Below are 15,791 nucleotides of genomic sequence, written 5' to 3'. Positions count from 1 at the left end.
CATACCATATTATGGTGCATACTCTTATCAAATTTGTCATCTTCACAAGGAGGATTAAGGTAGTCATGGGCCCCTAGGCTATTCTTTTTGTGGGCTCCCCTGTTATTGTTCATGCTATCCCACAGGCACAGGCTCCAAAACCAGCCTAACCAGTGACTTGCCACATTGTGTAGATGACAGACCTCTTGATTGAAAAACATTGAACACATTGAAGTACTTATTTTTTAAACTTTCATTAGAAGAAAATACATGCACATTATGCATAAATAACAGGAAATTGACAATAAAAAGTCAATATTAAAAAATTAAATATGTTTTTTCTTTAATGAAAAAATAATAATAAAAAGAGAAATAATTTAAAATAATTAAATTGAATAAATAATGATAAATGTTTCTTACTGTTTTGAAGAGCTAAGATAGAATCAGGCGGGGATCACATAGAATTAAAATCAAGCCCTTGCACACATGGGGCTCCTAGGCTGCAGCCCAGGTGAGCCTGTGCATTAATCTGCCCCTGGTTATCTGATATTCATTATAGTGCAAAAAAAAGAAAAATATGTTCTTGAAACTGTTTATGTATTTATGACAATTGCTTTCAAACAGAAAAAAAATCAAGAAGATAAATCCTTCTTGAAAGCTGGATGATGCACTTCCTGAGAAAATCACAACATTACTCACAACCAGAGCAAACATATGAGAAGTGCAACTGTGCAGCAATTAAACCGAAGCCAAATAAAATCGTTTACTTTGGTAAATGCTAAATGTGCCTAAATGAGTCAGATACATGTACCGTACAGACTGCTGCTTAAATTCAAGTTTAACTTAAAACAGGAGCCAAATCTGGGGCTACTCAATCTTAACCAGGGGTGGGCAATTCATTTTTACCAGGGGCCACATGAGAAATCTGAATTGTGTGAAAATAAATAAATAAGTAAATAAAAACAAGTGATGAGGATAGAAAACTTTCAAAAGTCTTCCAGGCTTGCCCTGCAGACCTAATACTGGATAAAAGCTGAGTACTACAAGTTTAATCATGTTTAAGTATTCTCTAAGATCTAAACTTAGCATCGATTACTGCTGCAGAGCCTGTTTCAACACATGGCTCTGCGCAGTTATCACTGGAACAGGAGCTCTCTTATACTTCGATTTCTGGAAGTATCATCACATGGGAACCCACACTTCTTTTTTCCTCTTATCTTTGATCTTACAGTACAACTTTTATTTTTCTATCTGTTATCTATTATTAAAATTTCTTAAAAACCTTACTAGTCTTGTTTAATTCAAAACTCTAACCTGTTTTTCCACAGAGAAACTTTTCCAGTTAGCAGAGTACAGATGAGGCATTTGTGAGTTTTACCACACTCATGCAGGCTTTAGAAACTCTTTTCCAAAACTGATTGATTTTAAAGAGCAGAACAGTCCTGAAGCTACACTTCATGAAGAAAATGACAAGCTGTGCAGGTAAGAACCTATAATTTTGAGGATAATACAATTTGCTTTGTGCATTAATCAAAGAGGAGCGCGCAGTAAACAAACAGCAAATGAGCACTCTGCACAGAGAACAATGGACGCGCCTAAAACGCTAGACAATTTTCTTTGTCACCTCAGCTGCCAACAGCGAGTGGTGACAGGAAATTAACATTATTACTCATGTCAGTCATCTCTGCTTAATTAAGCTTTATAAAGGAAAAAGAAAAGACAGTTGATGCATTTTCAAGCACCTGCAGAGTCAGGATCCAGCATCATGGAGCCAAAGCACTGACTCTGAAGCTTTGGCACAAAGTTAAAACAAGGTCAGACAGTGCTCACAGTGGATCGTCTTCTTTTTCAACATTTCCAGCTCCCAGTCGCACACCTACCTGCAGCGCACTGCTCCTCATCCGCCCCGTTCTCACAGTCCCTCTCTCCATCACATCGCCAGGATAACGAAACACATTTGCTGGTAGCGCCTCCGCAGTCAAACTTCTCTGGTGGACACGTCTGTCGGCCTGTAGAGACAGGACAGAGGTGAAAAATGGGATTAGAGAGGGCACAGAGGGAGAGGAAGGAACAAGATAGGAAACAGGACAGGAGGAAGTCAGGACGGATAGATGAACCAGAGAGGCAGAGAGGGATGGAGGACAAACATATGGAGAGTCAAACGAGAAAGGAAGTAGGGAGGAGGCGAAAGATAGAGGGAGAAAGGACAGCCAGTCAATGAAACAGTTTGATAACTAAGTTATCTTGTTGCTCAAATCGATCCCCTCTCAAAGGCCTGCAATTAAACTAGACACACAGTGACAGAGGAACAAAGAAGCAGGAATACTGTCAGCAGGCACAAAGCCAGCGAAAAACACACAGGGACAATACACAAAGCATGAAGACGAGAAACATGCAGACAGGGAAAAAGACAGAAAACAGGAAAGATGGTTAACACAGTAAGATGGCTGAAGATGAAGCTCTCTGTGTATCCAGGAGAACATGAGGTGTAGCATAGTGCATAGTATATCGTATTGTGGTGAACGAAATGTGAGCAATCTTCAAGTTCCTACCCTTAGAGGGCTAAAACTGAAGACCTGGAATTTCTGATAAACTTCATCATAAATACTTGATTTTCATGATTGTAAGAAAATAAGGCATTAACAGTGATGGGCAAATTACTTAAAAAAGGAATTAGTTATAGTTACACATTACTTTTCCAAATTAATAAAAAAAATTTGAGCAGGTTTCGCTCTGGGACATAATGTTTACATGTGTGTTCTTGGCATTTACAACCATGTCATTGACTTAGGCCTGGACCACACCGATATGGATATTTTTTTGACCGGATATCTTTGTCCTTGTTTAAAAAAAAATCTCTGTTCACACAACAGAAATATCTCTGTTCATACAAAGAGGCAAAACTGAAAACGATCGCCCCTGAAGCCTGCAATGCCATGCCTGGCCGATAAGTGGCAGGTTAGCAAAATGTGAAAACCATAGAAGAAGAATGTTATGAGCATGCTCAGTCAAAAACAGGAAGAAGAAGTGGTCAACAAAGGAGATGGCGAAAAAAAAAATAAAATACAAAATTATTATATCTATCTGTAGAGATAGATTGTTGTTGGCAACCATTGCTACAGTGACTGGTTGCTAGGTGCTTGATGCCATCGCTTCAACACCAGCACCAGCTCAACTGGATAATTTTTTACTTCTTCACTTTTTTTATCTATTTTAAAAAATCTCTGTTTAAGTGGGTGAAACCGCTGCATTTGTGTGGTTGAGAGGCCCAATTGGACAAAGAAAAAATGTGCGTTTAGGAATAGATCCATATTGGTGTGGTCCAGGCCTTAGTGTCTGTTGACTTCCATCCTGGAAATGCCAGTTTTAACCCAACAGACCACTCCAGATGCGTGCATATTAAATTTGCAGCTCTTGCCGTGTGTCTGTCTGAGCAAGACCTGCCAACACTCTCAATTTGGGAGTGTTTCTCACACTTTTTAACCCTGTCTTTTTTCTCCACTCCTGGCTTGTAATTTCACCTGATTACCCCCTTATTTTTATGTATGGTCCTGCCATCTTTAATATTTTTTCAAGTCAAGTTGGCTACTTGTGACATTTAAACCTCAAAAAGCATCCACCCCTCACCCTCCAGTTGGTTTGATCCAAAGATGCTGCATGAGATCCTCTCTGACTGCAGGTTACACAGATGGTAGCTGTGTGATATTTATATTATTAGATTACCCATTACTGGAAAAAGTAATGGCATTAGGAACACTGTCAGTTTAAAGACTGTTATTTCTTTCATTGGGCTTTACCGTGTGTATACAGTGCTGTGCATTCCTGAACCTTCTACAGCCAAACAGAGATTGTTTTAACCATAAATCAGTGAATAAAGTGAGGAACCTCCTGGTGCAGTTGATCACACACAAACACACACATGCACACATTGTGTGTGTGTGTGTGTGAGAAAGTGGTCCCTGTTGGCAGAAGCCCATTACAGTAGAGAAGGCCATTGTTCGTACATGTGTAGCCCGGGGGGTTAGTACAGGGAGGAAAAATACTGCTGTGCAATACATCAAATTTACACGGAGTCCCACAGCAAACCCTGCTCTGTCCCTTCCTCCTGAAAACCACTACACTCCTCACCTTACCTCTTTCTGTCTGCAAGTCCACACACACACACACTCACACACTCCCACACACTCTTGCACCAAAGGGAATCCAGTCCCAGATTACATTACAGCGCTGTGTCAAACTCAACTCTATCAATTATACATATTTGACCACCAGAATGTGTCCTGGCATCCAGCCTGAGGGTTTGTGTATGTGTGTGTGTGTGTGTGTGTGTTTACATGTCTGTGTGAGTGTTTCGCCCACAGATCAATAGTTCCTGTGGGATCTGCCTATTTCACTTCTTTACTCCTTTATTTATTCCCTATTTCTTTCTTTCTTCTCAGTTTTATTTTTTAACAGCTCTGAATAAATGGCTGCTGGTCGGTTGGGACCCTCATTGAGGGACGCTGGGAGTTTTAGCATTACAGGTAGTCATTGCCAGATTTTTCTCCAACTGTGTAGCCTGCATTGCCAGAATGTGCTGGACTGAAAAAGTCCCTGCTTGCATTTTATTTGTCCAAACTGCTATGGCTGCTCTATCACCTCTGCTGCTATTTTCCATACTCAAACAATAATATCGGCAGATGGTGAAAACCTGTTGGGGCCTATAATAAACATATTGTTTCCGTGTATTTTCGTAATAGTTTGTGCTGCTATTATTTTAGTGTTGTTTTATGGCCCACAATAAAGGAATCATAACCTAAAAAGTAGTAAAGCTACCAGGAGCAGAAGCTCACCTTACACCTACTTATCATCTGGACTTTTCAAGTTTAGATTCTCTTATTATTTATTCATTATTCATTATTATTTGTTTTATAATTGTCAGTTATTGATATAATTGTTATATTTTATAATTATATAATTACATAATTATCAATTATCAGTATAATAATAATAATAATAATAATAATAATAATAATAATAATAATAATTATTATTATTATTATTATTATTATTATTATTATTATTATTATTATTATTATTATTATTATTATTATTTTATTATGACAAAAATACAATGATACAGATTACAGATCGGAAAAAAATGTTCTGTAGGAACCATAGACTCAGAGTTGGTTCTTCAGAAGGTCCAGGAACTTAAAGTACCTGAAAATGCAAAAAAAGAAAAAAAAATGCAATTGCAACCCACTGCCACACCATTAGAGGGCTGTAAAGCAACAATGCAGGCCACTTTAGTAAAAATGACACAGGCTACAGAAGTGTGTAGCTCTGCAGTTAGCCTATTAGCATGGGAGATATTCAGGCTGAATTGGTTTTGAGTGCTTTTGTGCTCTGCAGTTGGATTTGTTGACACTTAAAATGGGACACGCATTACTGACAAGGCTGTCACCAGTCAATGCCATTTTAAAAAGCCTAAAACAGCTTGGGCTGGATAAATACCAGACCGCTCTGCCATCCTAAACAAGAATACAGCAGGGATCCACCAGTTTTAGTACTCTAAAGAAAAGCCAGTTGATTGATGACTTTGAGTGGGATGCATCCTTCCTAAGCAGCATTAGCTGAAACAAATTTAGAGCCTTGTTCTGATGGTTGAAAGCACATCGTTTCAGGCTAGAGTTGCTGGGGTTAAAAAACACCTAAGTGCTCACTTGTCTGACAAATCAGACACACCCCCTCTTATTCATGCTGATGCATAACTGTTGCCATTAATATAATCAGAAGAAGAAAGAGAGAGAGAGAATCATAAGCCACTGAAACTTTCATTGGTATTTGGAGCCAATGTTTGAGGAACTGGGGTCAACATCTGAGATTATCACCTGTTTCTTTTGAGTAAAAATAACTACTGCCGTATAGAGGGATTATCAGTCTACGCCATCATAAATGTGTGCACGCATCTTGGCCCCGGAAGCAGCATTTAGCTCCATTCATTCACACCAGTTAGCGTTTTTTAAACACTAAATTCAACCTGTTATCAGCATAAAAATGTACAGTTGTTCTGTATCTAGTTTTTTAGATAAGATTCTATACAACAGAGGCAACTTCTGTCAAGTTTTGACCGTCACAGAGAAACCGGTGTTTTGGAGTTAATAGCGACTATGCTAACTGGTGACTCTCAGCCGACAGTATCAGTGATTAATGGCCAAGAGTCACCAGTTAACAGGGTCACACTTTACACTGAAACACCAGAGATATCTGTGGGTAAATTATTAACTTTGGACGTAGTTTTCTGGTTCTTTTATTATGAACTAGGCTTTTTTTTATTTTAGTAGGGTTTCTGATTTATTGATACACATTTACGTCCTGGTCTGTCACAGTCTGGTAAGTGTCCACGGATAATGCAGTCATGAGCATCGAGTGACAGTTGTGTGTTTAAATTGCTCTCTTGGTACCAACTGATTTCCCTGCTAAAAACGTCTGTCCACCTCATATCTGTCCACTTGCTGATCTCTTCTGTCCACTCACTGCTATTTCACAAGCCTCGGAGCCGTTTACCATCCAAATAAGTGATGATAACTAGATTAAAAATCTGTTTTTTGGTGGTTAGCACCTCCACATCAGTTGACAAACCTTTATACTCCACAGTGCTTCTGCACCCGAGTTGCACACACATCCTGCTTTGTTGATAAACAAATAATCCCTCTATAGGCTTCTGGGGGAACAAGTTAGCTTCTGATTTGGATGTCACTGTTGCATTGATTGGGGCTGGATACAACTTTGCATAAACTAACATGTGAACAGGAGTAACTCTTTGTTGAACTGAGCTGGACCTGTGTGCTTCCCCCTCTCCTGTCTGTCTGTGCTGTTGTTGATCTCTTAATTCTCCTTCAAGGCAGCACAGTCTGTCTGTTGTAGCCCCTCTGGTCAGTGTGATGGTGTGAATATGAATACCAACAGGAGGTGTGTGTGTGTGGGTGTGTTAATATGCAGAAGGAGGCCAGTGAATTGTCAGACATCTGGCCAATTCTACAGCCCGTTTAAATGAGTGTTGATGTGGGTTTTCAAGCTGTAGTGCTCTTCAGCTCTGGCTTCATGTCTCACATTATTTTTCACGTATACTCCTGTGTGTATGTGGGTCAGCCGGATCCAGAGGCTACTGCTGGAGACTCCCACTCTAATACAAACCATCACATAGGGAACTGTACCCTGAGGGTCTCAGTCCGCTAAGTGTCTGATTGACGGCTGGGTTGAAAGGATGTAATTTGTCTGACTGACCATTTCATGCCCTGCGAGCTGAGAGGGGCGGAGTCACGGATAAGCTGCCAATCAAACGTCTGACTTCGGGCCAGCAAAAACAACAGCGAGCTCCGTTAATATTGATTATGACATCATCAATTAGATGGTCTTCATCCCGAGAGTAATAAAGTTCGCTAAATGGAAAGGACAAATCTAATTATTGCACGTTCAATGAATCATTTGCAGCACAAACAATGCCTGCTAAGCTGCTTTACATTGTCTTTATTATAATATAAAAGCACTTCTGCTCATGCAGTCATGTAGCCTGTAAAAGGTTTTTCTTTTCACAGCCTGAGTCAGACTCTGGTTGGTGCAGACCCTCCTCTCAGCTCTTTCATGTTCCATAAAGGCTTTGCTGTCTGACTCCACCTCTCCACACGCTGGTAATGAAGTTGTAGTGAACATACTTTCCCCTACACTTTTTGAAAGTCACTGCCTTGGTTCACCCTCTCCCTGCCCTCCTCTCTAAATGCTGACAGGTGTATCCAGCAGCAGAGCAGGCGCTGAGGAGCATTGATGGACTTATCGACAGGGAGCTGCAGACAGGTCTGTAGCTTCGGGGATATTGCAGACCACGATCATCTTCCAGGCCGGGAGTGATATCGACACAATCTCACTGCAGGAAAATGTACAAGGGCTGCAGCTGTGAAAAATATATGAACACAATAACCTGCTGAAAATATGAAAGATGTACGTATACATGCGCTCATATCATATAAGCACATGCAGTGCACACATGTGTTCATGGTGGCAGGATTATGCTCCCAGACACACTCACTCTCAAATTCACAACCATAGCCCCCGTTCAAGCTGCAGGTTATGAGCGTTTAACTGAATTTACTATTCTTCAGACTTTGTGTTGGATGAATATTTCATGGGCTATAAAACTCCTGAGGGACTCTGAGACAAACACAGGGCTGTTAGCAGCCAGCTAGCTCCTTCACTGCCAAGGCCTACGGTGAGTAACAGCCAGGGAGCCGATGCTTAGCATGCTCCAGCGGAGCTGCGTGGTGGTGAGCTGTAAGAGACGGTGTTAGGACACGACAGCTCCCAGGTGGGTGGATGCATTATTGAATGAGTGGGGGTCAAGACGAGCGTGTGAGATCAGTGAATGTATCCACATTGCATCAAAGGTAAAGCTCCTGGATAAATAAAAACAAACGACCAGATGATTTGGTCAGGGCTTGTTCTTATCTGCAGTTTGTCGGCCTTCAACAGGCACATGACCCTCAACAGATGAAGCTCAGCATCCTTTTTACTCACACTATAACCCACTACTCTATTTAATTTATACTCATCTTGTGTGGGCAGCATGTTTCTGTTAGCCTCTAAGACTTGTGATGAAACAAAGGCAGACTTTTTAAAATCAAATTTAAAGCTCCTGTCAAAAGTTTTTAGCTGGTTATGAAACTGACTGTAATAAAAAAAAATGCTATCAAGGAGGAGCTGTTAATTGGACTGCCTCGCCACCTTTTGGCCTGGAGTCTCATGCACACTGTTGTAAATGGCTTTTAGCGAGGTGTGTTTGTTTTGGAATTAAATGAAGATCAGATGGAAACAATTTTCTTTGTTCAAGATAACTTTTTACTGGATACAACGCGCAGAGGTAAGGTATTTATCAGGTATTTATTGCGTAAAACATGACCTCATCACGTCTCTTGCCACACAGTACAGTGTGCATGTACTGGGACTGAGTTACATGCCCATATGCATGTAAGCGCTGCAGCCATAGGCTGCATGTATCTTGCCTTTACCTATGCAGCCGGGGCAAACAACGTCAACAACAGACTGGCTAATTAGCTAATTAGCCTTTAGCTCAGCTTTAGACAGTTAGGCTCCTGTGTCTACCATCACCACAAAATTAATCACAGAAATCATTTTCAGCAGAGAAAAACACAGATATCTGTGTTTTATTTCTTCTTACTACTAAACTTGTCAGCAGGCGTGGCGTTGTCATAGAAACCAAGACGTGCCATAAATCAATTTGGTTCTCCTCGACTTGATCAGGAAACTAAGAAGTAGCAATTTAAAATTATCTCTAACCTGTAATATTGGCGCTAATGATTTCATTTTGTAGTGTGGATTACGATCAGGCATATATCTAGAAGAGAGACTTTAGCAAGATCACTGTCAAAGTCCTCACAGCCCCTTTAACATAGATATTTCTCCATGACCTAAAGAAGCAAACATGACCATGACAAAACATTTTAGAAGTGTTAATCTTCAGGAATAACATGGCACCTTTTAGCCATTACAAAAAAAATGTAATCCTCATATAAAATAAAAACAGGAACTACTCTGGCAATACAATTTTCCTTTACAGCAGCCCACTTTTTGTACAAACATAAGAAATCAAAAGTGTGTCTTATAATTTCACAGTCAAGGACTTTATGCCATGTGGACCGTGGGCTGCCACAGTCTTCCTCATAAGCACTATAATTCAGGCAGAAATAATAATATTTATATTATTGAGAGAGAAAGAGCTGTACCTGAGCACTTTACAAGAAAAGTCAACTTAATGGATTTCATTTTGAGAAAAGCAAACTGTGTCCTTCGAAATGAGTCCTGTTTTCAAATATTCATGCTCTCAGTATTTCCAAAATTGTTCAGCAGATTCTAAATTTGTTTCTGCTGATCCTGGGGTCAGAAAACTCATTTGGCACATAGGGGACGACTCAGTCGTTTAATTCAGACAGGCGCACAAGCAGAAGTGCTCCAGAATTGTTATTCTCCTCACATGGCCGGCCTAAGTGTCTATTATGAGCGGGGTATAGGGGTGGACGGAGCAAGGCGCTGTATGCTAATGACTTTTTGATTAACTACCTTCTTAATTTCCCTTCACAAGGAGGGAGGGGACTGAAGCATTGTGGCCGCTCTCCGGCTGCCTGCCTAGCATCCAAGCTAACCGGCCTGGTGATTGATTTAGAAAGCCCCTAGCCCTGCAGGCTAATGCTAAGATAATTTATTTATCATGAGGTGTGTGTATGAGCTCTGGAGGTGGCATAAGTCACCTTTAAGTCAGCGTCTGTCACAATGAGACAGCATATCAAACAATGACACATGAGAGGAGGGGATGTGTTAGTGTGGCACATGTTGAATTGAAGCTAACAGTATGGATGATTTACTCTGTGCTGGCGCTATGGATTACACTCAGACTAATTTAAAATGTTTAAGATGAATTCTCCTGATTTATGGACACCACAGCCCTGAATAACAAACGCTTAAAAACACGCCTCTTCACTTCAGCAGGGTGTTATGGATGCTCAAATAATCTTCCACAGACTGTGAATATCAATTGGCTCCACATGTGCTCCAAGGCAACAACATCAGAGTGAAAAAGTTTAATAACACAGAAACAAAGACGTTTTTATTTTAACATCAGTTATTACATATCATATATTTTAAATGTGGCTGGTCCTGATTAGTCAAAAACATACGGTAGAAGAATTGAGGTGGCCAAAAAAACTGCTCCTCCTGGTGGCTGGCTGCAGTGTAGGTCAAAAAAATCCATCTCCACAGTCATTCCAGATGGACTGTGGTCAAACTTTAACAAACTAATGCACCTCGTAGAAATGTTTCTCACATATGATTGTTGTGGTGGTTTGAAGATACCATTTGGCTGCCTTGTATTCAAATTCTCTTTTTTTCTGAAAACTTTTGTTTTAAATAGTTCTAAAGGTTAAAAACAAGGCTTTGTGTCATGTGTAATGATGATTGGCAGCTTCCGTTCTTGTGTATTTCTTTCAGGGATTGTGAAGCATGTCAGGGGGCAAGAGAAGAGAAGAGTATTGAAAGGAAAAAAACAGTAATTATTTCTGTCATTATTTGTCTATGAGTCTCTACTGCGCAGACTCTGGCTGCACAACGGCTGCCAATGGCAGTGCCTGTGACGGGGATATTTTGGCTTCAAAACCGTACATTGGTAGCAATAGCAATAGCAATAGCAAAGCCACGCTGTCCACTCTGTATACAGTCAAAGGTTTGGAGCAAAAAAAGAAAAATGTTAGCTGCTAGCTTTAGGTTAATGTCAGCTAGAACTAGCAAGCTATCAAAATCACTGTGTTAGCTTCAAGTTGTTATACAGTCGATGATCAAACCATAACAAAGGCAATCAACTCTCAGCAGCAAGAGGGATGTTACTGACAACCTGATCTGACACAACATTATAATCAGGTCCAGCAAATTCCAATTCTGTCTGTTGACACTGTATTAAAACAAACAAAAAAACACCTAAACACATCAGTTTATGTCTTTTATGTGTAGCTGTATAAGAAGTGGGGTCATTAAGAGTGAGCGTCAGTTATGCTTGCTGATTTACAGAAAAACATCCCACTGATTGTTTTTTCAATTTCCAGCAAAACTATTAAAAAGAGTCATGAATTGTCAAATGACAACACTCAAATGACAAAAATTGCTTTTGCTTTGCTAGATTTTTTTTTCATTCAATAAAAATTTTAAGAAATTTCCATCAGAATATTGCATCATAGCTTGGATTCTTCAGCTATAATAACTTTTTATTCTCTCGGCAGTTTTACTCCATTATTTTTGACAATTCATTCTTCTTGTGTGCCAAATATCTCCTCTAAAGAAAAGTCTGATAATGTAAGAGGTTAGAGAGAACAGGATGATTATACTCTTTGGTCTCTGTACGCTGTATTTACATGTTTTTCCTTGACCTATAAGTCACCTCAGAGTTACCTTCTTTTGGGGGATATATGATTTAAACAGCAGTCAAATCAAAAAGTACAGATTAAAGCTGAAATGTCAAATTACTAGATGTTCGACCATAACTGTGAAAAACTGCTAACATTTCTTGGGTCAAAGTTCCTCTTTGATCTTATTTTGTTGTTAACTTTTTATTTGTATGTTAGATAGTTTTGAACTTAGAAATCTGAGATTTCAAGTGATTGTCTCTTCTGAACTGTAATAAGAGTTTATCTGTTTTTCATGCACAGTAATCTGCATTGCTGGGATTGTCAATCAACTCAACATCCTCGCCAAAGCAAAGGCAAAAAATAAAAACCATTTTAGTAAAGATAACTTTGGATTTGTAACACAGCCGAAGCCCTGGTTTTTAATCTGCACTTCAAATATCAAACTTTCTGATAAACTTAGTTCTGGGACTCCCAAAGCAGATTGTGAGCACCAGGAATGAGTCCAAAATAAAGTTATAAAGTGTGTTATGGGAGTGAATGAGATGATGGAACTTATTTCTTCCATGTGTTTGACAAATCATCAATTAAATCCAAACTAACAGGGCTCCATAACAGCTGATCGTCTGTGAAATGGGACAATTAAACTCAAGTTTCAGCCATGAGGTTGAACCGTAAACTCAGAGAATGGCTGCTTGAGAACAGTAAACTTTTATCGCTCGGCGACTCCGCAGTAAAAAACAGGGCCAGGGCATCTCTCCAATCAATATTCAGCTGTGTGCCCGGCCGTTCTGGTGACTCACAATGCTTATATAGAGACAATATAAAATTCCAGCCGCCTTTCAGACAATTTAATATCTGCCTGGACACTTACATTAACATATCTCAAGCCCACACCATCACTTTAAGCACCTGGATTAACCTGGACTGATGGACGAGGAATCAAACGGGGAACAGATGGAGAGAGACGGAGGCAGATGGATAAGATGGAGAGAATACGGCGGAGGAGAAAAAGAGACAGAGGCAGATGTAAGTGGGGGAGGTGGGTCAGATATTGGTCACAGAATGGAAAAATCGATGTGGGGGTGAACTTGTGCTGAGGCAAGATACGTCAGAAGCACAGAGAGGAAACAGAAGTATTGGGTTGGAATGTGATCAAATTGGGCGTTTTATGACCTGAAGGCCTGATAATGCTCACATAATGCACTTTAGATTCCGGTTTGGGATCCGAGTTTACTACTATGGAAAGTCATTACAGCATAAACCTGATATCGGTGATAGCAATCATAGTTCAGGTCTACTAGTACTTGGTTTTCTAGTGCATGTGTAGACTTTACTAGGTATGCCGAAAGTGTCACCAGTGGACCAAAAGTGTACTAGTAGTACTAGTAAACCAAAATTTTGTTTCACAGGAAAAGTTTTTTGCACACTAGTGTGCAGGTAGACCTTACTATTGAAGCAAAGTCATCTACTAGTCAACAATTTTGTGTTACTAGTTGTACTAGTAAACTTACTAGTAATAATTTATAGATGTACTCGCACTACTAGTAACAAAAGTTGTTGTCTAGTAGATGACTTTCTCTACTAGTAATGTCTGCTTGCACACCTGTCCAAAAACCTTTGCTAGTTAAACAAGTTTTAAGTTTACTAGTACCACTTGTTAACTTAAAATGTCTCACTCGTACTAGTGGAATGTTTGTAGTCCACTAGTGCTACTAGTAAAGCTAAAAGAGTCACTAGTAGTACAAGTAGACCTGATGCAAATGAAGTATGAGGGATAATTGACAAATAAAGCTCCCTGTTTTGTTTTTTATACTTTTTCAAAAGCCAATGGGAAGCCTGAATTGTTTTTCCCACCCACTTATTTGAAAATAAGGCTTACTAGTAATACTAGTGATCATTTAGGTCTACTAGTAGTACTACTAGACTTAAAACAGCCTACTAGTACCACCAGTGAACATTTTTTGGTTTACTAGTAGAAAAAGTGATAATTTTGCTGTACTAGTAAAGGTACATGTAACTAGTGAAACAAAACTGAGTACATGTACTCTAAAAATGAGTACTAGTAGAGCTGAATTACCATTGATATCACTGATATGAATTTTATGCTCAAACAGCTTTCCACTAAGCTATACTTGTGCTACTAGTAACACAAAATTGTTTACTAGTAGATGACTTTGCCTTACTTTTAAGGTCTACTTGCACATAAGACTAAAAACCTTTACACAAGATTTTTGTTTACTAGTACCACTAGCTAATTTACAATGTTTCACTCAAAATACAAGTTGACTGTTTGTAGTCTACTAGTTCTACTCATACACCCAAAAGAGGAACTAGTAGTACTTGTAGGCTTAATGCAAATGAAGTATGAGGGATTATAAACAGCCTACTAGTACCATGAGTGATTTTTTTTCTGTTACCAGTACTACTAGTGACACGTTTTGCTTCACTAGTAAAGCCTACATGTGCATCAGTAAACCAAAATTGTGTCCCTGCATGAAGTGAGTACTTGAAGGGCTGAACTATGGTTGATACCAATTTTATGCTAACAGCTTTCCATATTCTACAATATCTAAAGAAAGGGATTCAGTTACTTTAAAATGAATTACAATCCTCTTACATGGGCTTTCAGATGGCAGATGTAGCAGGGGTATTCTTTTTGTGAAACACACTGTCTCAATACTCTGGCTGACCTTTAAAAGATGAGGTTGTGCAGCTCTTAGTGATATGAAGCATTAAAGACAATAAAAGAAATAAAAACTACAACCCAAACTCTCATTGGAGACATCGTTAGACTCATACTGCAGAGTTCATAAAGTTAATATACACAAAAAACAAAACCAAATGAACTTTGTAGAGCTGTGAAAGTAGCACAACCCAAACGACTGCAAGTCTCACAGCTACTGCCCAGTTAATCTCTTCCAGTTAGTGCACTGCTTGCAGTAAGAGTGAAGCGCTTTTCTTTCACTGCTCTGACCTTTACAGAGGAGAGAGAAAAGACTGGAGTCTGACTGCAGACTGCGGAGCACAAAGGAGGGGAGGCAGGGGACCTTCAGGCCAACAGAGCGCTCATATGCATCGATGAGTCATACAAGCACAGAGACGTATGGATCAGCCAATTATACGGCTTGTAAAGGCTTCGCATGTGTAATGGTATGATTGGATGCAGTGGGTCATGTAGTCATGGTGATGCTCATTAACCTCGCTGTCTGTGGTGAAGCTTGTCTCTGAGGCTTGTTTGGAAAAGTTTAGGTGTGAGAGGCCTTGTATAGATGACTTCTCATTAGGATAATAGAATCCAAAGAACATTTTTTCACCAGAAGATAACACTTACATATGTAGCAGACAATAAAAGATACCACTATCTTCACAGAGGGAGCTATAATTGACACTTTACATTGGATACTCGTGTTCTCTTGGGCCTCCTGTGGTTGTTTCTGGTATCTCATGTGATCACATGTGGTCATCAGGAGCTAGTTCCTAACCGTTACCATTCATCTATTCATGTGCATCCCCTCGAGGGAAATCACAGCATTGACAGATGCATGGTTTGAAGTGTTGCTGTTGCTAATTTACCACAAAACCAATCCAGCAGGTTTTAAATATTCATGTGTGACTAAGACGACAGCTTGCTTTAATAAAGTCTCTTTCCACTCGCGCCTGTGTACTTTTGACTCTTTGGTTTGGTCAAGTTGTTCAACCCTCAGCGTGAATTTCAATGAGGACTCTGGACTTTGAGGGCAAAGCTGACCGGCTACGTCTTTCTTTGAATGGTGGTGCAAAACCAATCCTCCCTTGTCCTTCAGAAGAGAAATCCAATTTACTAAAAGGGCGTGTGTGGTTAATATGAGATTACATTTTAAATGAAGG

At 39.6% G+C, this 15,791-nt stretch overlaps 1 protein-coding gene across 6 annotated transcripts in view; it reads right to left on the bottom strand.

Annotated features, from left to right (window-relative positions):
- Window positions 1–15,791, bottom strand: part of lrp8 (low density lipoprotein receptor-related protein 8, apolipoprotein e receptor) — a 292,858-nt gene that overhangs the window by 132,250 nt on the left and 144,817 nt on the right. For all 6 annotated transcript variants that reach the window (XM_074667517.1, XM_074667521.1, XM_074667519.1 and 3 more), the window contains exon 4: window positions 1,860–1,988. In XM_074667517.1, coding sequence (XP_074523618.1) covers window positions 1,860–1,988 — 129 coding nt within the window. The remainder of the gene's footprint in view (window positions 1–1,859; window positions 1,989–15,791) is intronic.

The sequence above is a fragment of the Halichoeres trimaculatus genome, unplaced genomic scaffold, assembly GCF_033239565.1.
Source record: "Halichoeres trimaculatus isolate MK-OKI-2021-1 unplaced genomic scaffold, fHalTri1.1 fHalTri1_scaffold_4, whole genome shotgun sequence".
NCBI classification, from domain to species: domain Eukaryota; kingdom Metazoa; phylum Chordata; class Actinopteri; order Labriformes; family Labridae; genus Halichoeres; species Halichoeres trimaculatus.
The sequence above is the reverse complement of the archived record's forward strand: the minus strand, read 5'-3'. Positions and strand labels throughout refer to the sequence as shown.